The 26670-nt window shown below is 42.8% G+C and overlaps 1 protein-coding gene across 3 annotated transcripts in view; it reads left to right on the forward strand.

Annotated features, from left to right (window-relative positions):
* COP1 (COP1 E3 ubiquitin ligase) overlaps positions 1-26670 on the forward strand; it is a 124382-nt gene that overhangs the window by 39716 nt on the left and 57996 nt on the right. For all 3 annotated transcript variants that reach the window (XM_038182924.2, XM_027462374.3, XM_027462376.3), the window contains exons 12-14: positions 14302-14445; positions 22772-22880; positions 24561-24642. In XM_038182924.2, coding sequence (XP_038038852.1) covers positions 14302-14445; positions 22772-22880; positions 24561-24642 — 335 coding nt within the window. The remainder of the gene's footprint in view (positions 1-14301; positions 14446-22771; positions 22881-24560; positions 24643-26670) is intronic.

The following is a 26670-nucleotide window of genomic DNA, read 5'->3' on the forward strand; positions in this document are numbered from 1 at the left end:
CATTTGAGTGTGTCCTTAAGTGCTTCGGTAAAGAAACGCTGCCGAATGTTCTGCTGCTGTAACTCTAGATAGCTTCTGGCTAGCCAAACAGTTCCTTTAAAGTTTGAATTTGTTAATCAAGAATTTGTATATAATATGTGCTGTCCAACACATTCTGCTGTTCACCATTGTTCTTCGTCCTAATTAGTAGGCTCAAGTTCAAAGAGAGCCTCTGAAAGTAATAAGTGAGGTGTGTGAGTCTTGGTGAGGGCAGCTTAGGATAATAAAAACTCACAGGTAGCCACGGATGGGGTGAAATAATTACCAGGGTGCTTTAAAAAGATTTCTCACTGAGTGAAATGCTGTGAAAAGTTTCATTGTTTAGAGGACCAGATAAACACATGCATACACTGATTCTTAAATGTGCTCCTGGGCATGCTGTAGGAACCTTGAAATAAATTACAAAAAGATGAGGAATACTGGTTAGCTGTTGCTGTTGACAAAAATCTGTCCATACATAGCAAATAAGGTTTACAAATAAGGAATCATCAATTTAAAAAAAAAATAATCCAGCAAAAACACAAAAACAACCAAAACCCAATCACCTGTATTTTAAAGGGGATGTTTTAACTATATTTAGTAATCTAAGTTGGATTTATCTGAAGTTAAACTTCCTTGTATGTAATGTAGCTTTTTTAAATACATCAAATAAGGGGATATTATAAACTGACAGAATACAAGGGTGCTTGGTTTGCATTGCTTTAACATGGACCAGGCTCTGAAAACTCTTCTGGCTTGAACTTTAAGATATATTAACTCTGTGTGCGAAGGAAGTTGATGGAAACATGTTCCGTATCTGCAAAACCTAGTTTATTTATAAGGGAAATAAAACTGGATTTATGGGAAAGGAATGAAAAGTGTAATTAAAGACTGTTTATAAGCAGGCTGAAAGAGCCCCCCAGCTGAGCATTAGGAGTACTCTCCTGAGCCACTTGCCACAAGCATATTTATGAATGCCTGGACTACTGGAGGACTAATAAAAGATGATCAACAACCCCCTGCATGTTGTGTTACCTGGAAACATCCTGGTGAAGTACGAGGAAAGCTGCTGTTGCCTTTCAGGCTGACAAGGAGCCAGTGCTCCAGTGCTGGCGCTCCCTGGGCAGCATCCACACGGTGGCAGCCGCTGGTTGCAGTGCAGGAGGTGGGCAGCAGCCGGTCCCTAAGCTGCATCTTCCATCAGGGATTTGCTGTTTTATTGAATAAGGTGCGTGCTGCAAGGTGGGAAGCTGGGCCAGGCGTTCTTAGAAGCAGGGCACATGCATGAGAATCGTAACCCTCCTCTTTAACCCGTACTTGCTTCAGGAAAGACCAACAGAGGATGAGCAGTGAAAATAAATGGGAAGATTTGCAGTGGCTAGTTGTTTGGTTTTGCTTCTGTTAACATCAGGGTGACTTTGAGCGTGCTTTGCAGTATGAATGTGTGTATAGCTCAATATGCTAAATGTCTCTTCTACGCCCAGTTTTCCAAGCACAAAGTGTTTACATGGCTTTCCTGAGCATGTGAAGTTTTGCTAGAATTGGGCCAAGGAATAAATTTTGCATTTATTATGCCCCCAGACAGAGCAGTCGTGAGAGCTTAACTTTTCTTCTCTCCACTTACTGAAGCAGTAAATAGTAGAAGGCTTTCTTTTAAAGATGAGACCGTAAACTGCAGCGTTAGCATTACAATGATTTATGTAGAAAATTGCTTTAGCGCTGTCAGAGGCCTTCAGAGAATAATGTGGCAGTCTTTCATATTTCAAAAAAACTGAACAGAAAAATAGCAGAAAGGCTACAGCAAGATGTCTGTCTGAAATCTGGTTATCAGCAAGCTGGTTGTGCCTGCTGGAGTCCCCGTGTCTGGTGGAAACGGGGGTGCTTCTGTCCCAGAAGCCCTGAAGATTCTGGGGCAAATGGTATGTAGGTTTTTATAATTGCTTATACTTCAAATGCTTCTGGGCTAGTTTACCACTTCTCCAGAAGGTCTTAAAATGACATCCAAAGGGCTTTGTATACAAAGCTCTTTGGATACAGTCAAAGTACAGCCAAAGCTATATTTGCCTAGAGGCTTAGTTATTTACCTCATTAAAGAAAAAATAAAATATTTGGCTGCTGAAATATCACTCATCAAGATATGGCTTTTACCTTTGGGGTCTGCTGTTTTTTTGATTTATTATTTTATTACTTATTCTGTTACCTCTAAGCAGTGTAGTGGATCTGAAGAGACCTTCCTGAGCATTCAAACAGTACAATTAAGCCACAGTTTCAAGGTTGTACTTTTTGTTTGTGTTGACCCTTTCAGTAACATGACCTGAAGTCCTTTCTTCAGAGGTGAGATTAAAAGAAAAAAACCATTAGGAGGACATTTTCTGTCTATTCACTGAGCCACTCTATTCTTTCGTTCCCCTTTTTACTTCAGCTTACTTGCTTGTCCATATAAATTCTGAGATCCGTACTTAATAAGGTGCCTTTTAGTTCTGTATCTACCATAACAAGTCTCGCCTCTTTTTTTTTTTTTAATGCACTGTGCTGGCTGGGATTAGATGAGCGCTTTTATTAAGTTTGTGACCAGTGATGCCTCTATCTTGGTGGTAAAGATGAATGAAAGAAACGCGCAAGTGGATTTATCCTTCACAGGATCACGTCTGAGTGCAATAGATGCTGAGAAGGTGAGAAATGAGGAGGGCTGAATTTTTCTTATAGCCTTTTCTAAGTCAATCATTTTTTGAAATGGGCTCTTATTTAAAGGTGGCAGTTCTAAACTGTGGATGGATGGCTGATCCAGCCAGACCCAATACACTTGGCTTCTTCTTCCAAACTGGAGAGAAGAGAAATGCTCAGGTAAAGTGACTTTAACTGCAGAGTGGCAGAGGATATGTGAAAAGTAATACCTGAACCTCGTCAGTGTTTGAGCCCTTCCTCTGGCTCTGTTACGTTACTTTGACTCACGTGAAGTTTTGGCCTCCAGACCAGAGGCTGTCTGGGGTTGAAGCGGAATTGTGTTTAATTTGAGCTGGGAAAAACAAAAGCAGCTTTTCTATTACTTTCTCTCCTCTTGAGCATAGAACTCACACATTTCCTAGTACAGGGCTGTGGTCTGGATCCTGTGAGCAGAAGCCGAATAAGATGTGTAACCAGCAGGAGGGTTACACAGGTGTCAGCTCCCAGCTCTGACTTTGGGGCAATCTCAGCTCAGCAATGTAACCCTCCTGGTCCTGAGGACAGGCCTGTATCCCAGAAGGGACTGTGAAACCCAAAGTGAACTTGCCAGGTCATATCTCCAGTCCTTGATGGAAAAAATAAACTTTCTGGTGCTTGTGTTGACATTGCAGAGAGTCAGAAGTCTGTTCTTACATCTGCATTTACTTTTAGGGATAAAATTTACATAATTTTAAATTGGGAAGCTAATGAATGAAAGTTTCATAGCCACCAGTGGGACGTTCTTTTCTCTAGTAATTTCAAACTATCTGGTAGTAAGACGATCTTTTTCCCATTAAGCTTTTAGTACTTCAAAGCTGTCTCCATCTGCAGATAATTAGATGGGTTTTTTAATTTAAATCAAATTTTATGAATTTTTATGAATAGTCTGAAAAAGTATTGAAGAGTCCTTGATCAATGTGGGAATCAGCTTTTAAACCAAATGTGTTAAACAGAATGATTGTTCCTCATGATCTCTTCTATAATGTGGAGCAATTTCCTGCAGCAGATGCGAGCGGTTCTTGGGAGACACTGTGTGGTGCCCCCTGGCTGCAGCCCTGCGCTGCTGAGCACTGGAGCAGACCTGAAGAGGTGGCGTTGGACTGCAGACCTCCCAGGGTCCCTGCCAGCCTGGATATCTCGTGTTGTATCATTAGCTAAAGCAACCTGTAGCTACGTGCCATTTGTCAAGGTTTATAAATCAATTCTAAGCCTGTGGACTGTGGGCTTGCGCTAAAGGCATGCGGTCAGCTTGTGTTTGTGGCTTCCTGCTGAGCATCTTCTCTTTGAAGGAGAAGCCGTGTCCTCCTGTGGCTCTGCCACCATGCAAAGTGAGGTTTGCTTTGTTGTACTTTGGGATGCCCTGCTTGAGAAGGGGTGTTAACTGGCAGAGGGACATTTATTTGAATGAGACCAGGCTCTTCAAGGACTGGCTCTGTAAAAGCGCAGGTGTTGACAGCGGATGCTGTAGTGCAAAAGCATCCTCTGAGAGGTGGATATCCAGGATGGTGGCTGCTAGCACGTGGAAGGCACGTTGCATCACTGTATTTTTCCCCTCCCTTCCTAAGTGCTCGGTCCAACAGGCTTTTCTGCAAGGCTGCAGGCAGCTGCCCTTCTGCTCCTGTCTGTGCAACAGGCAGCACTGCTGGCAGGCGATGGCTGTGATCTGACCTCAGAAATAGGACTTGCAGCCGTGGAGGCTGTGGTTTTGCAGTATCTTCTGTGTGGAAAATGGCCTTGACAAAGCTAAGGACAGATTTCTCATGAATTCCACAAACCTGCCTCCCCCCTTCCCAATTTTACAGCTTTCCATAACTTGAGTTGGATGCAGTGAGCCTCTGGGCTGACTGCTCGAGGAAACAAAGCCCATTGTTAATGGTGCAGGTGGTTTATTGGGGTCTCTTTAATTTCTAGCCATACCTGTTGGAAATGCCTTGCTTTGGCAGCAGGTCATTACCTGAAATAAGCGCCCCTTTAGATTTTTTTTTTCCTTGCTTGATTAGGGGGGTTAGTTTGTTAAATGACAGGTTGGCATGCGGAAGTATGTGGGGTGGTCTTAAACAGCTAAGAGAAGAGCCCTACCAGCAGTTCAGCCTGGAGAAGAGGCTTGAGCAAATGGTAATTAAAAATGGTTATTAATGTTGGCTCTAGTAATAAATACAGGGTGAGACAAGGATGTTTTGGATTTACGTGTTGCCTAAGTGTTGTAGAGTCAGTTATGAAGTGATACTGATGGATATGATCTTGTAATCGTACAAACAAGCATGTACATACCTACTTGTGTAAATGATGGTGGAAGTCAGGTTGAGTTTTTCTGCATAAAACATAAATGAAGGATACTGGAGCCTGTGGAAGGACTGTGTTTTACAGTCCCAAGGCTGATGGATGTTTTGTATGCTGAGCTCTTTTTTTAATGTTTGTCCCACTGCCCCTTCGGCTGTGTTTGCAGCTGCGGTGCTCTGGTTTGGAGAAACAAAACCTTTGTTGGGGGCATAATAAATGTGGTGGCTTGGAAACAAGCTTGCAAGCTTTTGAGTGGTTTTATGCTTAGAGAGAACTTGAACATCTATCAGAAGTGACTGAGTTTATGCCTACTTGATGGCATGATCCTGCTAGGATGGTACTGCTGTACAGACAACCTTTCAACTGGTCTGAGTTAGGCTTTGGTGTGGAAAAAGTTTTTTACTCCCTCAAACCTGCTTTGTATACCGCATGGGAAGAGGCTGCCAGCTTCCTTTCTGAAAGAGTTTCTCAAGCTTGAAAGCAGAACAGGTGAGTATGTTTGGAGACCTAAAACCTCTTCTACCTTAATATTTTATGATGTTCAAGCTGTGCTTGTGCTACTGTCAGAGCTGTTAATAAGCTGGTAATATCAGCCAAGCTGGGGGAAAGGGAGGGTCCTGTTCTTCAAATAGGAATAGGTTACCTGAGATATTACAGCAGGCAGACTGACAATTTGGCTCAAATGTTAAGTGGCATGATAAGAAAAAATGATAAACATTCTGCGCTTAACTGTTGGCAATTTTTGGTTAGCATTTTGTCTACCCTAGCTTATTTAAAAATGGTGCTTTTGAAACAACTGAATCTAATCCTCATTAACTTGCACGGTAGTTGTCTGCAGTGACTTTGGCTCATTGTACTTCTGTGTATCTGGCATATAAACCCTGGGACTGTCGTCATCTTCTCTTCAGCATGCAGAAGAGCATCGCTTGGCAGTAAAGTGGCTTTTTATCAATACGCTTTATGTTCAGTTGCTTGCAAAATTCAGTAGTTCCCTATAGGTTTTCTCATCATTAGTGCTAATTAAGCTAGGTTCCCCTGAATACTTATATGAATAAAACTTATTTAGTAGAATAGAATGTCCCTAGCTACACAGTCTCATAAAGTTAGAAGGGGTTTTGGGGTTGTATTTAAAGGAGATTAGTTTCAGGGTTGCTTCCCCCCAAAACAGAGGGGATCTTGGTTTTGAAAGCTGAGCTATTGCTGGAAGCAGCCTTTTTCATAGCATAGTGCATTCACTCTCTCATTGGGTTTAAAAAAGGAATAATTCTATTTTATCTAGTGATTGAAAAAGCATGGAAGTAGCTATGTTGGTTTTGACTTCAGAACTGAGAGATGGAGCTAAACCTACCAAACCTCAATTTCAGTTTAATATTCTCCTTTAAATATATTGAGTGGATTGGAAGTATTGCTAAGTTGTCTCTGTTAGAACTGATAGCATTTCATTACACATAAAAGGATTTTTGTAAGCATGAAATGGGCTTAGAACTAGGTCTAATGACATTACTTAGTCAACTTGGTACCTTTTTATACCTTTCTTCAAACAGAGCAGAATAAAACTCTAGGCTACAGTGGCTGTGAGAAAGATGCTGGAAGTGTGACTGCAGCATGATTGGTGCAATAATGTCTTTATGAGAGCTCAAGAGTTGAGGACTCACCTTCTCTGTGCAGTGCAGACTTAATAAACAGTGATGTCTTTCCTTATTTGTTTCCCAGCTGATAGGAGTGGTTATGAGTAAAAGCTTATAATCAACACACAAAGAGCTGACATTCTGCTGGCTTATTTTCGTGCTACAAAGAGGCTGCTGCTAAGCAAGCCTCTGTTTCCATCAGCTGTTTGAAGCCTGGAGGAGGTGCAGTGGCAAGTGTGGGTACCTGAGGTCCATTCAAAGAGCAGCTGGTGCTGCTGAACCTACAGCTGGAGTATCCCAAACAGCTCCAAGAAACAGGATCAAACTGAAATAACTGAGGATCCTCTGTGCTGTTGATGGGGAGATGTGCTGTAACCAGCAACACAGGAGTCTGGGCTGTTGGCCAGCACCATACCTTCTTGTGGGATGGTGAGGAGTGATACCACTGTAGGAGGGCTGCTGGCTTGCCCAGTTCTGCTACTGGGGTGCCAGCAGGCTTCTTCCCATGATCTGGTGCTTTGTTCCTTGCTGCGGATAGATGGGAAGAGATTCTCTTGGCTCCAGCAGAGGTAAAACTGAAGCTTTGGTGTATTCTCCATCTACTGCCCTGGTTCAGGTCCGGATCTACTTCATACTCTTTGTGGTAAGTTAATGGTGAGTGCCTAACAAGGGGAAAAAAAAAAAAGGGAACTCTCAGGCATGCAGCTCACAGCCCTCATGTTCTGCACTGCATGAGACTTTCCCAGGCTGTCTGCCTGCTGTTCTGGAGCTCCCAAGCGCTTCTGCCCATCCCTTTCTTGGTGCTACTCAGTTCATGGACAGACCCGTGGTTTGGTCAGAGGGAGACATCTAATGGTATTTCTTCATGGAAAGTGATGTACTTAATCTTGGGCAGGAATGCTTACTTCCTAAAGCACTTTCCCTTTGCTAGAGGAGACCTAGATTAAAACTGAGATCTCTGAACAAGAGCTCAAATGGATGTTCAGCTTTTTTTCTTGAAAAGCAGGGTGCACAGTATCAAAGGGACTACGAAGTTGGGTATTTCTGCCAGTTCTTGTTAGTCTGGCTGTAGGCAGAACAGAAATAACTGCAGGTACTGAGTGAGCTTCCTCACTGCTGGGGGTGAGGGAGCCCTTGGGGGTGGGAAGTAAATGGGAACTGTAGGTGTGCTCAGGGAATAGGAAGGCCTTCCCGAGTGACTGGGTTGTTCACTTCTATGTGTCTCTTTACAAGTGGCAGGAAGTTTCTCTCTTTGGGCTGTTAGGACCAGCTGCCATTTGAGGCTGACAGACTCGTGCTCAATTAGCTCAGTTGTATGTTCTCCTTCCCTTCTCTCCTCTTTCCACCCTGGTTTTGTTTCTGCTGGGTCAGTTATGCAGCTGATGTTACTGAAATTGTCCTTTTCACTTGAACTTTGCACAGAACTTACCCATGTTCCTTTTTGAAAAGAGATCAAAATGAAAGCAGTAGAAATGGTGAAAGCCCAAAACAGATTCCATCTGCAAGCTACTTTGATTTAAAAATAAATAGATAAAAATTGTCTTGACTTGTGGTATTGGGGATGTGGAGACTTCCTATTTCACAAAAAGTGGCAGATGTTTGTTAAAGATAAGCTCATTTTATACTTGATAACTCTTCCCCTCATTCAGACATCTTCGTGTCCTGTTGCCTGTTGGGAGGTGGAGGTTCCTGCAGTGTCTTCTGCACAGGTTTCTCCATGGCCTGGTAAGGAAGATGCTGGGCAGCTTGCAGAATCCCCTAACCAAACATGAGGTTAGGTGAAAAGGATGCATCCAAATCACCGCTTGAAGCAAAAAAATGTACAGACAGTAAAACTAACCTCTGCAACTAGCGGAATAGTCCTGGGCTGTTACTATATTTAGAGTGCTTTGTGCTCCACAGGTCGTCTTCTGGGATGTCTCATCCACCAAAATCAGTTCTTCATCAGATCTCAATTAGTCTTGAATCTGATCCATTAAGAGGCCATAATTATGGTAGCTGAGACGTCTGTCAGATTTGTCCTCTAATCAAGCTAATTTTCTGATGATCTGGGGTCGTGTCTAACCCTGGTTGATGCAGTTCTTAAGGATGAAGATGTTTGCTGTGAGGGAATCAGTAAGTGGTGTCTCGTTTGGATAGCTAACTTGTCTGCCTGTACAGCAGTCTGCAGAACTCATGGGCCTTTCTTTAAGGGGGACTTCCTCAGATTTAGGGACTACAGCAGCCTGGCTGGGGTTGTGGTGTGTTAGCACAGCTGATTTAGAAAACCTCCCTCGCAGCACAGCAGCTGGAATGAGGTGGGACATGGACTGATGGCGCTCTGCGCGTGTTGTGGCACTGGCTCAGGACTTCGCCCAGCGACAGACTTCATTTAGATGGTGCTCTGCAGTAGGGAGTAACTGATGCAACTGTTGCTTTACAATTTAAAAAGAAAAACAGTATTTTAGCCATGCACAGCTTTAGCATAATAGTCTTTTGATACTGAAACTTCATATGCTTTGTCTTGGTAACCTTTGCTTTTATATGTGACAAAACTTTGTCTTTGAGGTGATGAAGCACAAAATGAGTATTGTTAGAGCAGCTTCCTATGCCTGAACATAGCTTTGTTTTTAAAACCACAAATTAGTATGCTAGTGCACACTTAGTGACACTAATTACATTGCCTTAAAATAAAAGTCTGCTGTAAAAACAGTCTCTCAGGCATGTGATGTTAATACGAATTTCTGTATTGGTCCCAGGTGCCGAACAGTCTGCAGTGGTGGTCACGATGTTGGACTGTTACCTATATTTATATTCTTTTGACTTCGTTGTTTCTAAATGGATGTTGGAAGTAGGTGAACAGGCTCCAAAGAATAGGCTTGGGGATTGTTGAAGCGACAGAATATCCCTGAGAGGCTGAGGAGCGGGAGCATGAAGTGAGACTTTCAGGAAATGTAAGCAAAGAACAAGCGCTGCTGCCGTCACCCCACCTGTCTCCCAGTAGTTAATGTTTTCCCCAATTTAAAGAGAGCAATCTGTCCACATCCCCACTGAATGTGGGGCCAAGGTAAGATGGCAAATGGGACTGGAGATGTAGAAATAAAAATAGCCTGTTATTAGCTAGAAGTAGAATTGACAGGATTTGGTGTATTCAGTCTTAAATTGTATACAGTCCCATGGGAGGGACTGAATTGTATGCTCTGTGGAAGTGGCACCTTCTGCTGCCCCCGGTCTTGTTATCATGTCAGGATTCATGACTAGTGGTGATCGTAGTGTGTGTGTAGCAGAAACAGTGTTCAGGGATTACCAGCATCAGGTTCTCCCTGCCACCACCACCATGCCATGCAGCAGCAAGGATCAGGTGATGGTGGTGGGACAAAGCAAACCTTCGTCTGTGCCAAGTGAGTCTTCTGGCGACTGCTTGCTAGTTCTAGTATGAAGTGTTTCAACACCAGTTGTGCTGTCACCTGGTTTGTAAACACTATGGCTTTGTCAGCCTCACATATCCTCAGCCCTCTGTTAGCCAAAGCCAAGAGTTCAGCCTTTCTGGTGCCTCCCTTGTAAGGCAGCTGCTCCATTCCTTTAATTATTCTGATTGCCCATCTGTATGCGTTCTCCAGCTCCAGTGTGTCCTCTGGGCATGTGGCAAACACAACTGCCTGCACCTTCGGGATGCAAATGTAGCAAGGCTTTATACGGTGGTAAAAATGGGAAATATTCATTCTTCACTGGGTCCCCACAGGTCTGCCCTCAATGCCAAGCCAAGCTTCCAGACATGTTTCAGAAGCAATTTATTTCCTAATTCCATTTGTTAGCTACAAGTGCTCTCCAAGGTCACTGGTTTTAGAATTAAAATGAAGAAGTTGATTTATAATCTCAGATTGAAAATAAGGAAAAGCAGCAGAGAAATCAGAACTCTGGAGAGTGCCTTTGCTTTCCATATGAGGCTGGTTGCTTGACTTTGTAGGAAAAATAAAGCAGTGGCTTGGGAATTGGAGATGTCTCTCTTGTTTTCCCTAAAACAGGACAATTGGTTCCTTTCAATTCGATCTCTACAAGTAAATTCTGTAGCGCATTGATAAATCTTTTCAAAAAAGCTCAGCAGTTCTTGTGTCCCCAAAAGATTCCTTATAAAAATTCAGATAGTTGTTTGTCAGAAATGGAGTTCAAAACTGTTGGCTTTAAAAAGGAGGGAGGAGGAAAAACCAATTGTTAATTGCTTCTAATGTGCACAGATTCGAGGAGCAAGGGTCACTGCTAGTCTGAAAGGAAACTGCAGTGGATGCTCAAATGCTTGAAGTATGGCTTACCTCCAGCACTTCCTTAAATATTGGAAATAACTGAAAATACTAAAGCAGTTTCTTGGTTTTATTAATTTTTCATGTTCTTTTAGCCTTCCTTCTTATAGTTTTTGAAGCTTTTTTTAAAGTATCTCCTTAGCTCATTAGAAAAATCAAACTATGGGTTTTTCCTTCTTGGGAAGCGCAAATGAAGAAAACGATTGAGTTCATTAAACAAACGTTGTTGCTGACATTGATGACTAACTTGTGACAGTGATGTGCCCTGTCTTTTTACCTGTGGCCCGTGCTTTGCTGCCCTGCTGTGGCATCTTGGGCTTCCTTCCTTCCTTCTCTGTGCCAGGCAGTTGTACTTTTTTCTCAGGGTAAGCCCGTTCATGAGCTACAGGAAGCAGCCACGTTCTTGGCCAGTTTGTGTATTTCTAGTGATGAGCTGTCTTAGCCCTCAGTGCAGAGGACAACCTGCAGTCTCTAGAGGTGGTTGCTTCAGGCTGGGGTTGAGGTGGGTTTATAGTCCACCTGCGCTCTCATATGCTTTGACTATATGAATGTGTCTCCTGAAAACCACGTTTCAAGAGTTAGCCCCATTGTGTCTGCTGGCAACAAATAAAACCAAGTTCTCTGAATTTCATACAGATAAATGTGTGTGAGCCAGTGTTCATATTGAAACAAAAAGGCTTCAGACAGTAAGTGACAGGAATGCCATCGAGCTAGTTAAATGCAAATGAGCCCTGCTTAATACTAAACACGTTTAGAAGACTTGCAGGAAAAAGCATGGAAATAACTGTTACCATGCAACTGGGCTGTTTGTCCTAATCCTGATCAGTCCAGGGGGAAGCAGAGCTTTGCAGATATTAGGAATGGTTTTGTATGGTAAATAATCCGCTCCATTAGTTGTTTAAATTGTTCATATTTCTCTTTTGTAAACCACTTCCTGAAGGCTGGCTGGCAGAGAAGTAGAAATGTTCTGTACGAGCACTGTGTGCCATGCATCGTTTGTGGAGGGCAGGGTGCAGTGCTGCGTGAGGTTGCTGTGCTGGGTTTACCTGCCTTTCTCACGGCCGACGAACATCTGAGCAGGTGGTGGTTTATTTGTGCATCAGTTTTCTCCCTGCAGTGTCTTTGATACTGTTTGAAGGTCGTGGGTCTGGCAATCCGTTTCATTGGCTGATTCTTTTTATTAATTTTTTAATGGTATGTTAACTTTACTGACATATTGAAATACTCATTTGTTATGTCTACAGTATGTCTTTAGCATTAATTCAAATTTCTTATTTGGAGAAGCAAGCCTACCCCAGGTTGAGACAGTGTTCTGTTCTAATAACTTGGCTTTTTGCAAGGCATGATAATATATTATTTTTCTTCAGCAGCAGAAGGATGAAGGTATAAATTGAACCCAAGTAGATGAATTGCTGCCATCAGTTTAGTTGTGCTCTACCTGAATCTACGGGGCAGCAAACAGGAGCAGAGACAGCAGTTCAATTAAGATTGTGGTACAAGTAAATCCATTCTTTTGGTATATGGACTTTGGATTATAAAATTCTTCCATAGAGCAGAGCGAGCTGGCAAGACAAGACAGGCCTGAAAGGTGCTTTTGTCCTGCCTGTATAAAAAGTGATGGGGCTGACAGAGATCTGGGGAGGGCTGAAAGCAACTTGCTGCTTTACTGCTTGCTTTGCCTCTCCCATTTTATATAAACAGGTGCATTCTTGCCTCCTTCAATCCATAGCCATAACATTGTTCATTTTCTTTACCTTTTTCTGGGCTTGTGATTTGGCAGGCCTGGCCTGCCTAACTGACTTCTCCAGCAAACCCAGTCGTGGTGGGGCTGTCTCCTGCTGCTGCTCTGGTGAATTTTAGGTTCTGGAGTTAAAAGGCCAAATTGCAAGCTGCTTCATTGAATTATTTTGTGTCATCAGACTGCATATCAACAGTCCTCCTCCTCTGTGGTTTAAAAATAACTTGATAACTTGATCCTTTACAAGGATCTGAAAACTCTGGCAGTTGAATTTATCTTCCCTTGAAAGCATTGCAGTGCCTTCAGCTTTTCAGCTATTGCGAGGGGTAGTAAAACATAAGCTGTTGAAGCTGCCAGGGCAGCCTAAAGAGCCCCCTCTTTTAACTGGTTCGTTGCTTTCTGACTGTGGGAAGTTACCTTAAGTACCTCAGCTCAGGATTTACAGGCTGTATGAATGTGAAAATCTGATCAGCCAAAGCTGGGTGTTCTCTGCTGTCATTCAGAACTTGCTGGCTGGTGCGCAAATGCCATGGCTTCTTGAAAAAGTTGTGATAGGGACCGGTGAGACAGAAATTTTAATTACTGAGTAGGTAAGGCCCAAGAGAGATCTGTGGAAGTAGTAGACGATTGCTTAGTCAAGAGATTTGAGGAGATCTGGCACCCCATCATAGCAACCTGGGGACTGAGGGCAAATGCTGCACCCAACCACTTTCTAGGAGTAGCACCAAATTTTTGATAGGTGTCTGCAGGCATCCCTCCTGCTGAACCTCAGGCTCCTTCAGAATAAGGAGCTACTTCTAGAAAGCAGGTTTACTTCTCTGGCTACTGGATGTTTAATGGATTCCTCTCGAGCCCTTGCAAGCTGTGAAAGTAGCAATGACGCGAGCTCTGTATAACCTGCTGCCTGCATCCCTCTCAGATGTGTGTCATGTACAACCTCAGGCTTTTCTCATTTGCAGCTTAACTTTGTTATGAGGTGACTGCTTTTACTTGTGACTTCATTGATACCTATTACAAACTTGCCCTGCAGTTCAAGAAAGTAAGTGCCTATGTTTCCAAGAGCAACCCTAAGTGGAAGTCGTAGTGTGCAAGTGTTTTTACAGTATCGATGATATGCATTTTAGCCCTTTGTTGTTGCTTAGGGAATTTAGAGGGCCTTTTTCTACAAGTACTGATTTACTCTGCATTGACACTTACAGTTCACTAAGCTGCTGTATACAAGAGCTAAGGGATGGAGCAATGCAACCAAAAGAAATTAATTGGCAGTTATCCCATAGCATCTTGTTTTCAAAGACCATACAGCTGAATTTTAAGCATGTTTCCAGGGTGAGCTGTCAGCTTTGATGTTCAGGTGCTGTATAATGTGGCTGGTGTAGTTGAACTGTAAAAACTTCTAGAGCACCTGAACAAAAGTTAATTTGTAAATCAAAATGTATGTGCACTTGGAGGGGATTAGAAGATGGTGCTTGAGAGCAAGAAAACTGTTTGCCAGACCTTTCTAAGGTGCTCTGAATGGGGTCTTTGCTAACTGCACTCTTCAGAAGGATCATGATCATCAGCTCTGCCAAACTGAAGGTTCAGATGGTTAAATACCCTGCTGCTAAGTGCATGTCTTGTGTGGCATGGTTCTCAATCTGTGCTTTTTTTTTTTCCCTAGTATTGAGTTTGACCGAGACTGTGACTACTTTGCCATTGCTGGGGTGACAAAGAAGATTAAAGTCTATGAGTATGGTACAGTCATTCAGGATGCAGTGGATATTCACTACCCTGAGAATGAAATGACCTGTAATTCCAAAATCAGGTAGGTGTTGACTTTGCATTTACACTCGAATCGCCTTTTCTGTTTTGTCTAGTGGCTGTTTTGCTTTCTTCATTCACTGCAGTAATGTTTGGCAGGGAAGGGAAGGGTGGAAAGCAGGAGCTGGTAGAGAGCTTGCTTCAAGTTCTGAGTGGGACAAGGTGGTGGTGGCACAAAGGATTGGGTATGCCAGGCTCATCCAAGGGAACAGCAGGCCCAGGCAGTAAGAGGGGCATATGGCAGTGAACTGTCTTCATTCATGTTCCTTGTAAATGCTCTTGGATACCCACTTGCTTAAAAGCAGAGTATAAAACCAGAGTAGTGGATCTGCTACAGGTAATGACTGAGCTTATCTAAAGATAACTTTTGTCCCTAGCTCTTCATAAGAGCCACCAGTTCTTTCATGCTCTGTTCACTTTGCTGACTGGATCCTTTCCATCATGCCAAGAAGCTGCTAGTCCTCAAGAAACGTGCCTCATGTGCACCTTCTGCGGATGAATTTATATCTGCTTCAAGTAGTGTTTGAGCCTCCTTATGTTGAGCTTTTGGGAAAAGACTTCGCTTGATTTTTGGCTTTGTGCTTCTATTGTTAACTGTCAACCAGATCTCTAATCTTTTTAGATGACTTAAGTCAAAGAAATTATAGACCACCTCAGAACTTCAATTGAAAGAATCCAACTAATGTAACTTAAAAAAAAGCCTAATTCAAAAATTCAGTTACAGTTCAAAGGTAAATAATATAGGCAATCAAACCAATCCCATGCTATAATAGAAGTCTTCAGCACTCCTGCACTCGTTTGTTTTTACTCAGTACTCTACATTTTTAAAACAGTAAAGCACCTGCATAAGTGTAGGCAACAGATTTATGTAAGTCCAGCTTCTACTAAAATAAAAAGGTGTACAACCAGAATAATAATGTTTGCAAGTCTGCTTTACAGCATAAAAGAATAATTTTGTACTTGATATGTTCCATAAGATAGATCAGTCACGCTTGTGTCGGTTATGTTGATTATTGTATATGCGTATTTTATGGAGGAAAAGATGTAAATACAACTACTTAGGGACTAGCTTTCCAGATCTCTCTATTCGAGTGAAGGTGTTCATTATGGACTAGGCAGCATACAAATGTAATAGGCTCTCTCCCTGTGCACCTGTTTGTATACAGTTTGCATTTATTTAAATGCACCCTTTTGTTTAGAATGAGCCTTTTCGAATCAACTACTGGCTTTCTTCATTCTTGCCTGCTCTCTTTTCATGACGTTGGTATTTATGCCAGTCTCTTTCAACTGTCTTCCCCCCCCTCTGATTTATTGCCTGTGAGGAGATGGACATAAACAGTACGAGAGGAACTTGTATTGATAAGCCATACTGCTGACGGAGATTGTTTTGCTGGACTTGTGAAACGCTCTGCTTTTTTTTTTTTTGAACAAATATAGTCAGAGTTCATGCTGCTCAGCTTCGTTATTCTGAAGAGAAGAGCAGAATAATGGAACAATCTAACAGTTGATTAATACCTCTTGCCTTAATTAGAAAGGGAAAATAATGTGAACTCCATATTTCCGTCTGAGCCTACTTCCGAACTCGCTGCTTCACATTTGATAGGAATCTGCCCCGACAGCCCTGCCAGGCGTTAGGTAATTGTTTGTTCTGCCTTCCCTGGCAGCCGCTGGTGCACAGAGCTGCATCACCGCATCCAGTGATGTTACTCCTGTCAGCTTCGCGCTCCAGACAAGACACTGCTTGCGTTCAACACTTCTCTTTCTCAAATTCTATGCACATATATATAAAAATATATGATGATGCTAAATGTATTGTCCTCTGACAGCCTGCCTCAGCGGAGGTGGACAAGGTCCTCTTCGTTTCCTTGCTCTAGTTTCTCTCATTCGTCCCAGGAAATGCTTTTTTTTTTTTTTCCCATTGGCACCTTCACATTGTATCAGCCTTCCTTCTGCATGTGGGTGCTCTTGGTTTTGACAAATAAAGTGAGGCTGTCACTCAAATGCATCCTTGCTATATCCATTAGCTGTGCTGCCAGTCACTGGTCCTGTGGCTCGCTGTCACAGTGTAAAAGAGTGTAATAATTTGCTATTCTGAGGTGGCGTAGCTTGAGGGAAAACTTATACAGGAAGACAGTAATTGTGTTAGAGAATATTGCAGTATGCTGAAAATGTGCCTGGGTTGTAGTAAAAACCAAACAAGTGGAGCCTGCTTGTAGAAAGCCTTGGCTTAAAGCTGTTTGATCTTAATTCAGGTGGCGGTACGGGATCTTCCAAAGGCTTATTCTGACTACTTGCTAGTGCCCTTTCTGATGCCAGGGACAGGTGTGTTTTTGCAGTGATAAATCTCTTGCCCAATATCTCTTGGGGATTCTGCTGAAGATCTTGGTTGGATTTTTGGGACCCCAGCATGCTGCCATTTAAAAACCCATTTGTCGTAGGGTTGCCTTGTGGAAAGCTTCGAGTTCTCAGCTGTTTTTTGGAGGCCATTCAAAAAGCAAATACAATGAGCTTGCTCAAGACAGTGTTAGCTGCTGGTGTGGTGCTCTACAGACAGCTGAGGATGTTCAGCCTGTCCCAAGCATGTCCTGCAGAGACGTGGGGACAGCACACATCTGGGATCTGATGACGTGCTCTGTCATAGCTGGCATGTGACAGCAGCACGGCTTGTAGGGTCCCTTCCCCTCTCTGCAGGCGGCTTTGCTTTCCTGACAGACGTCAGGGGATGCTCGCCCTGCGTGGATCCTGGTTAACCTCGTTCCAGGCGGTGATGCTGGAGCACAAAGCGCTAGTGCTTACGTCGATGACTCGGCTGTCGGGGGAGCAGCGGTGCTGAGGGATGTCTGAGAGGGCACTGGAGGGCTGGGAGCGAGCCTGCTGTCCTGACGCAGCTGTGGGGAAGCCCTTGCCTGGCCACCGCTGGCACCAGCCCAGCATGGAGCCTGCTGCAGGCTCTGGTTTTGCACAGGCAATGCTGGGCTGCAGGCTTGCCTGGAGCTGTATCTGAGCCTTTCTTCCTCTTTTCCAGCCCCCTCTCTACACCCACCAGCTTCTTAAATACCTTCCTTTTTCATCATCTGCTGAGCTTTCTGATCTTTATTTTTAAGAATGGGGAGGAAGTTGGTGTGTCAGTGTTCTGGTAAATGCGCGCCACGTCCCCCAGGGATGACAGAGGCAGAAGCTTCCAGGAAAAACACAAGCTGACACACAAATCCTCATAAAAATCCCATTTACAGATTCATAGCTTCAGCGCAAGAAGCAAATCCTGGCATTGTGTAGGAGCTATAAACAGCACCCTGTGAGCTAATTGTGATTTGCGGCGTCCCTGGCAGTGGCAGGCGATAATCTGCAGCTCCCCCCACCCCAGAGCAGGGGGTGGTAGGGGAAAAGAGGGACAGGGTGAACAGCGAGCTGCTGCTCTCCTGGGATTTATTCAAGAAGCAGAATTGTTGCTTTACCATGGGTTGCATGGGGGGGAAAAAAAAAAAACAAAAAACCCACGAAAACAGGAAAGCTAGTGTTCAGGTAAAAGAAATAAGCTTTAGGCCTTGTTAATCTATAATAGGTGATGTGCAAGTGCGGTTAGGTAAACACGCCTTTGAAATACGTGTTTAATATTCTGCATGCCCACTGCTGTGTGTTTGCAGCACCTGTACTTCGGTGATAGATGTTACCCAAACCTCCCAAATCAGCTGCATCTGTTTAGTCGACTGCAGTAAAAGCAAAGCATCAGAAGGTCTCTTTTTTAGCAGGCTGCTAGTATTTTATTGTTCTCATTTTTTGGTGTCAGTAAATCAAACGTATGATTGCTCTAGCCTAATAGCAGTTCATGGGCACATTGCTGTCAGGTTTTAAAATGTCACTCGCTTCCCAACATTAAGTTTTAAGTTAGTCAACAACTCAGCATGGCGCTCTTCAGTTCGGTCTGCTGTTTGGAGAGGTATGAACTCCTTATGCTGAAAAACTTCACAAATGGTTGTTGGACGTCTGTATTTCCACTGCAGAAAACATATAACACTAAACAGACTATAAAAAGTATGCACTCAACTTCTATTAATTCCAGTTTCCAGAGTAGCTGCCTCATTTTGGAGTGAATTGAAGTAGTCGTTCTGCAGAACTATTCCTCTTAAACCTACAAAAGATTTCCTTTGGATTGATTAGGGGAAAAAAAAATGTCCTTAAACACTTGTTGTGATGGTGTAATTCTGCATGTCTCTGAAGGATTTGGTTAGCATTGTTACATGGATGTTCCTTGCCAGTAATGGATTATTCCCTTAAAAGCATTTCTGTTGTAAAATGACTGGGCATCAGTTGACTCACGGTAACAGACTGGATCCCAAGCGTTTGGCGCTCAGAAGCACATCAGACCACAGCAGTTTTATGCCTTATTAAAAGCTTTAACTCTGTTTAGGTCACTTGCCAGAGGGGCTGTTGACACCTGCTAACTTGATCCTGGATTTGAGACCTTTCAGCCACAAAAGCACTGGTTCATGGAAGGAACAGCAGCATGACTGACAGCACTAACTGAGCCAGCCCCCTCGTGTCACTGAATGAGATGAACAGGAATCTTCCTGGGGTCGGGATTTCTGTGTGTCCAGATCTGATGATGAGGTTAGGAGAAAGAGAGTCAATCACCCACTGCTGAAACAGTGAGACCTGCTTGTAGCGTTTCACCCAGCTAATCTCCTAGGAAATAAAGCTGCCAGAAATTAGAGCAAGGTAGATGGCTGGGGTGCAGCTGTTGCACTGTTTCTGGACTGAAGAACAAAACAAAAACTGAAAAGGATGGTTACTAGTGTTTAAAATAACAGCTGACCTTGCACAACCCCTTTTCATTATGCAACAACTCCTTTTTATTATGCATTGTCTCAACCTTAGGTAACTATCTCTTGTATCATACCTCACAGCATCCATATTTCATTTTTTTTAACCCTGTGTGTGGCTGCAGGTTGTCTGCGAAAGGTTGTTTTTATGTGCTCTGGGGTTTTGGCGCTTAACTCATCTGAGGACTGAGGAAGCTGCATTTTTGGTCCATCTCCCTTCACCTTTTCCTTCCCCTGTCTCCATCTTGCTTACCTATACACTTCTGAGTCTTACCCAATTTGTTACCCATGATAACACCTTACTAAAGCACCAGAAAATAAAGGCTTTGCAAGTTTCATCAAAATCCCCTGTGTTGGGTGAGGAAGAGAGATCTGTGCCCCCACAGAAGGGAACACTGCAGTACCATCCAGCCCTCTGTACATCCCAGAGAAGCCCCATTAAGGAGAGACACTGCAATGTCCCAGCCACAGGACAGCTGTTTTTTTTTTTTATTATTCAGCTCTGTACTGTCACAGATCCCAGAGAATACAACCATGGGGCAGTCAGGGTAGGTGTGTGCAGAACAGCTTGTTCTTCATTTTAATAGGGTGAATGATCAGGTAAGTGTCCTTTACCTGGAGAGGGAGCCCCCCTCTGTCTGATCCAACCCTGAATTGTGCTCTACAAAAAGTTACTTTTGAGGCTTTAACTTATAAAGAAGCTTAAGTACTGCAGTGTCAGGGAGAACGTTTCTAATTTCAGACTTTGCAGAGAGTCAGGTGATGAGGGAAGAATTAAAGCAGAGAGGTGGAACAGGATTGGTTTTGTCTTATTATGATCCTTTAATCATATTCCTTAAAAATGAAAGATTTATGGTGTGTGTGACTTAAAAGGTGTTAATTGAACCACTTAGTCGCTGCAAATCCCCAAACATTTTTCACCTGTCAGTTCCCATTTTCCCTGTCTCACTCTACCTACAAATGCTTTCCAAGTGAGCATTAACCCCTTGTTAGCACCACCAGGCTTAGGTGGTGCAGAACACACAGCCTGGTCTTCGCTGCGCTAAGTCTAATAAATGTGCTTTTGGGCACAGAAAGCCTTCATTTTTCTCCATCGGTATCGATTGATCTGATAACATATTACTTCTCCCTATAAACTTGACATTACTTACATCCTTAGATCTAGCATGTCTCAGACAGCACTGTTACACTGTAGGGTTTTTTTTTTTTTTTACACACTTAGTAGTTCTGAATTTTCATCATTAGGGCTGACTTTTTTTTTCCCAAGATCCAGTGATACTATTACCCTCTGCATAGTTTATTTTGCATTTCCTAGCTCTCTTTTTCAGGTCAGACAGGGCTCTCGTGCTCCCCTAGCACAGATCCCCTAATCAGCCAGGCACCAGCACATCTGCCCTTCTCTCCGCCTGCCTGACGTGCTCTCACTGCTATCTGGATAGAGGAGTGCATTCTCTGGGACTTGGCCCTGTGCTGTATTCTGTCTGCTCATCTATGGCTGAACTTCAGTATTTCTTTAGCTGTCTCCTTGAAGCCCTGACTCGAGGGGAGGTGAGGCGGCAGGGGAACAGCTTTAAGCAGATAAATGTCTAGTGCATTGTTTACCCCCTGCTATTACTTGGAGGCTGCTCCCAGCCCAGGGCCTTGTGCTGTAGCTGTAGGGCTCTGAACCACTTCTTCCATCAGTGGTCAGCTGTCCCACATGGGACGGAGGCTGCAGATGTCAGGTGTGGTTATCTCTTATCTCTGGACTGCTGCAGCCTTCATCTCCTCATCTCCTAGTCCTGGCGAGCAGCTGGCAGGCACTGCACCTGTCCTCAGGGAGCCCCCTGGAATCATTTTCCAAGCGTCACGCACTGGTGCGGGAGACTTGTGGGAAAATGGGACTGTTGGATGACTTGGTCTTGTGTTTTAAGTTGGAGTAACTTTTACAGACAGAGCATGTCAGAACTGGAAGTCTTTCGGATTACCTGGTGAAGTTTCCCGTTGATACGAGCACCAACAGTGCATTATTTTTTTCACACATCTCTTCAAATATCTCTCTTCAAATTTCTCTTAGAAACCAGCTGAGTTTCTTGCCTCCAATTACTCAGCTGCTCCAGAATCAAAGAAACTTATTTGTGCCACAGCAATGTAGCAATCAGTTGTGACTGCAGTTGGTGTTCATAGTCCCCCTGTATTTATAAAGTTATATTCATGCCCCGGTAAGCTAGAGAATGGTCAGGAATAGGACACCAGAGTTGCTTGTAGTTATTCAGCTAAAGAACAATAGTGCTTACATCTTTTATCTGCCTTAACAAAGGAAAAGGATTTTCCCCTCTGCAAGTGCCTGATTCCTAAGGAAAACAGGATGCAAGTGTTTAGTGGAACCAAGAATTTGCCAAGGTGAAAATGCTCCTTAGGGATTCCATGTATCTACATCGGACTTCAAAGCGTGGCTGCACTAATCGAAGGATTACTAAAAAGTTACAGGAACGTGGACTTCCAGCATTATTGTTGGTTAAAACTTGGCCTTAAGGCTGCCATAATCTAGTTAACTGTGTCAGAGCTGTTTGATGACCTGCGTGAATTGGCTCTGTCAGTTCAGTTTCTGCTACATGCATCACAGCTGATACCAACTGGCGTGCTTTTGTGCCAGATGGTCCAAAAATTGGTGAACAAGTATTACAAATTTGCTTACCTCTGTCAGATTTTCAGGAGGCAGAGTGGAGGCATAGTGCCAGAACAGTATGAATGTGACTTGGCAGTATTGTTGCGCTTGTTTTGTCTGCTAGCAGTTAGAGTTTGTCAGTGGGATTGTCGCTTAGTTTTACATAGCCACTTAATTCAGCTTAAAATATAAGCCATGCAATATCCTTCCTGGTAAGAAACATCTCCTAAACTGCTGTTCCCTTCTGAATTGGAAGGAGGGCTTCCCCCCATGTGCAGATAGCTGAAAGTACTTTATCAGAAGTCATGGGCTTTCATTGTGCGTGTAGGTATGTGTTTGCCATTGGGTGTGTTGTAGGGAGAGGGGTTGGTTTGTCCTCCACGCAGCTATATGTTTTGCGTGTATAGCTTCTGCTAGGCAAGTAGTTATCCTTGTGGTAGTAATAAAAGTAGTAGCTCTTGGCAAGAGACGAAGTCATCAAACCCTGAGCTCTGAGCTTTTTGTGGAATTCAAGCAGCAGAACAACAGCAGTATTAGAGATGGATGTATCTTAAAAAATAAACAAAACCAAATAAATCCTAGTATTTCCTGTTGGAGCAACTGACATCACTCAAGCAAGTAAAGCTTTTCTTCTAGCTCATGGTGGAAGGTTTGCTATGTTTCCGGTGGGTTTTGGTTTTGGTACCTCTTAAATGTTTCAGTGAGGTGACTGACCAGATCATAGAATCATCTAGGTTGGAAAAGACCTTCAAGATCATCCCTTGTTGAACATTGCGCAAACAGACTGACTGACATATTGCAAGCATGATTTTTTTGTTGTAAGGTATGGTTTAAGGTAAGACTGACTGTGTCTCTTTTTTTAGCTGTATCAGCTGGAGTAGTTACCACAAGAACCTGCTAGCCAGCAGCGACTATGAAGGCACCGTCATCCTGTGGGATGGGTTCACAGGACAAAGATCCAAGGTCTACCAGGTAATGTACAGTCAGTGAACAACTTTTCTGTGCTATAGACCGAGTTAGGGGAGCAGTGTTAGGGCTAAGATGCAGCTTTTTGTTCAGCAGTAGGCTTACGGGCTTCACAAGGCAAAATAGATTCTGCTTCTGTTTGGCAAATGGCTCATCCATACAGCTTTATGGAGCTGTAGTCCTCTGAGGGAGTCACCTATATCTTCTTGTTACAGGCATGAAACAGTTGATGTTTTCTTGCTGCTGCTCATAGGCAGGGAATCTGTACAGGGAGAAATGAGTTTCTTGAACTTTTGTCTTGCCTTTCTTTAGAAACCTCTTTCTCTCTCCATACCTGTTCCATGTCTGTCTTTGTCAGAAGCCTTTTGTAAAATCCTGCAGTGATTTGCTGTTGCAGGTGCTTGTAAAGCAGAAGAGCAAGATGCAGGTGTAACTGGTAGGTCTGGCAGAAGGGACCAGTAGGCAGAAGGCTTCCTGATGTAGTTCTGTACTTAGCAAAGCAGCGTGTGCACACAAGTGGACTGAGCTCAGCAGTGAGGCCCTGTGATCAGACCAACGAGGCTGCTGGAAAAAAAAGACAGCCCATTCAGGGAGAGGTTGGAAGTGCTGCAGGGTCTTCCGTAGGTAGAATACTGCATTGAAAGTGGTCAGTGGCAATGAACTGCAGGCTAGCCTTCAGGTCTCCTTTCTTGACAGTTCAATTAAGTTTTAATTCCTACTTAAGGCTTTGTTTACTCTTTTGTTGTGTTTTAGCCATTTATAATGCTTGTTTTCATTAATCCTCTGCGTATCTCAATTAAAAACAAATTATACTGGACAAAATCTTGTCTGTTTTCCTCACAAATGCCTTTTGCATTTCTTTAAGACTGAATAATGAGCCTGGATGGGACCAGCTGTTGCTTGTGTTAAAACAAACTAATTTTGCTTCTTTATCAGATCACTGGAATTTTTTGTATTTGGATTTACATAGTTAAAGGCATCCACAGTGACATCTGCTTCACATGTATTAGAAATCCTTTAGTGACTTTATCCTGGTGAGCTTTTCATGTTATTGTCTTGCTGGCCTGTACAAAGATTTATTCAATGCAGTGGTTTGCTTCCACGTGGGATATGCCAGCATAGCAGATACAGCTCTTCTGTGTTTTGGAGAGGAGTAGGCTTATAAGTATGCGTTTGGAAAAACAGGATTAGACACCAGAAGTTTTGTTTCCCAATTGAATAGGAAAGTGAGGATTTCCAGGACTTCCAGAGAAGAGGTGTTTGGAATGGCTTATGAACACACATCTTAATCATTATAGGGAGATAGAGCTGTGTTCTACTACAATAATTGGCAGCACGCAGTGGAACAGCAGCTAAACTGTGCTGGGAAAACAGATCTTTAACGTTTATTTCCTGAACTCAATATTGCTTCAAGATTTAAAAACAAAAGTAAAAATAAACAAATAAAAATTAGTTTTAACTTTCAAAATTGCTGTTCTGCTGTTGTCGTCTTTCATGGCATGTCTAGCATGCCATACAAGCATTGGTCTGTCTGGGAGAAAAGGCTTTTCTTGAGAAACTGCTAAGTATACTAAAGTTTTCTGGCCAGGAATCTCCTGATGATTTATACCAAACAGCATGCATTTTTCTTTTACTATTTTATCAGATTACAACTCACTACCATGCAATATTTTTTTCTCTAAACAGGAACATGAGAAAAGGTGCTGGAGTGTTGACTTTAACTTGATGGACCCAAAGCTATTGGCTTCAGGCTCTGATGATGCAAAAGGTATTTTTTTTCCCATCTCTGTGCAGAAGGCTTGTGCTTTGTGTATTCCCTTTGAGGCATAAAAATGTGATATTTCAGGTAGCTGATTCCTCAGCTGCTTTCGATATTGTACTTGATGTGGTAATGTGTCAAGATATTCCCAAACTATTCAGAACTTAGAGAAAGAGAGGCTTTGTTTGGATTAAGATTTCTTGGTATGATGTTCACAATTTTCAGGTAGTATGCTCTCTAGCATTTTCCAAATCACTAAACAAAGCAAAATGTGTTTTAACATTAGTTAAGCTTGTTGAGTTAAAGCCTTTGGGCCTTTTAAAAGAGCAGCATGTATTTGTATTTCAAAAATTCAGTTTTCGGTGAAAAAGCAGAAGTTAAACAGCAGAAGGCATATTTTTACCTGTATTTCTCAATGTTAACGATTGTGCATGGTAGGAAGCCTCTTGCTTTCATGATGTGCAGGGTGTTTCTAAGAGTTTAATGGAGCTGGGCCGTGGACTGAATGGGAGCGCTGGGACAAGCTCTCAACTTCTGTGCTCCAGGGCTCATTTGTCGAAGGGCTTCTGGAGATCCTTTAAGGCAGCCTTTTCCCAACATAGTGGTAGGAAAATCTTCCTTTCCTAAGAAGCTGTAGGAAACTAATAAAGACAGCACTGAAGAATACGTAACGTTCTTCATCCCTAATGAACAAGATTTCATCTGTAATGTGTTTACAAGATCAAATTTAGTTATTAAGCAGCAGGAGCTGTAGAGTCCCTTTCATAGTCCTTAGGGATGAGCTCTCCTAGATGGGCTAATACAGCTCTGGACAGAGCTGTTCATGGTCTGCTTTGAAATGATAAATTTTATATATCCATTAAACCTTGAAAACCTTTCTTGTGCAGAATGCTTTTAAATTCTGTTTCAAAAGAAAACTGCATTAGTATTCTTCAAATACATTTGACATTCTTCATGTCATTGGTAATTTCATTTACAGCATTGCTTTAATGATTATTTTATATTTAAGGTGCTTTTTAGATGTTTTTGATACACTTGCCTCCTTCTGGTTGAAGTGGAGAGTTTTCTCTGTGCTTAAATGCAGTGAGTGAACATTCACCTTGTAAATTATCAGCCTTTGCATCGCTCTGCTCCCCTCCTCATGCTATGCATTTGAAAAAGCTTATCTTCCAGGTAGACACACACTTATTAGCATGTTAACAAGTTGTCCTGCAAAGCCAGCTGCAAGAAGAGCTCTTGTCTCTAGTTTAACAGTTCACTTTTTCAGTAATAGTTTCTAAAAGTGTAGTATTTCCTTAGAAATGACTGTAGCAGCATTTGCAAATCGACATAACTCACCCTTCAATCCATGAAGGTCTTTTGAAGGTACACCGGGGTTTTGGTGAGCAGAATTGGCCTAGAACATTTTATCCTTTGCTCCTACCACGGTTTGCCTGTGATTTGCATACATAATAAGCAACTGGAGACTAATGGAGTTCTGTGAGTGTTTGAAATAAGCACAGCTTTTAAGTCTTTAAGGTACAGAGCAATAGCAGCAAACACCCAAATCAAACTGACTCTGGAGTCCAACTTCCATCTCAGTCATCATACTGAAAGAGTCAGTTGCTACTTTTTCCTCACATTTATAAGTTGTCTGAACTTATAAGTCTGCCTAACTTATATTTTTTAATCTGTTTGCTTACCTTAATGAGTGCTCAATTTTGTTCTGGCCAGCTCTGAATATGCATTAAGGACATGTTTGGCCAGGTACAGTGTCTGGTGGGAAATATAAGAGCTGTGTAACCTTCCTGTTCTTTTACTTCTCTGCTTGCATGAGGCTGCACTGGGCTTTCTAACAAGAAATTTCAGTGTTGATAGATACTGATGTGACCAGAGCAATTGGAGCTAATCTCTTCGTGCTTCCCTGGAAAGCATGGGCATAAAATTTTCTTGTCAAGTGATCAGGACAAGCCAGCAAAAAAGTGACAGCCTTGCCAGTTCTTCCTGCATGCCTGTGTATCTGCTTGTCTCTTCTCAGTCTTCTCAAGGTAGAGGCTA

This window comes from Anas platyrhynchos, chromosome 8 (genome assembly GCF_047663525.1).
Source record: "Anas platyrhynchos isolate ZD024472 breed Pekin duck chromosome 8, IASCAAS_PekinDuck_T2T, whole genome shotgun sequence".
NCBI classification, from domain to species: domain Eukaryota; kingdom Metazoa; phylum Chordata; class Aves; order Anseriformes; family Anatidae; genus Anas; species Anas platyrhynchos.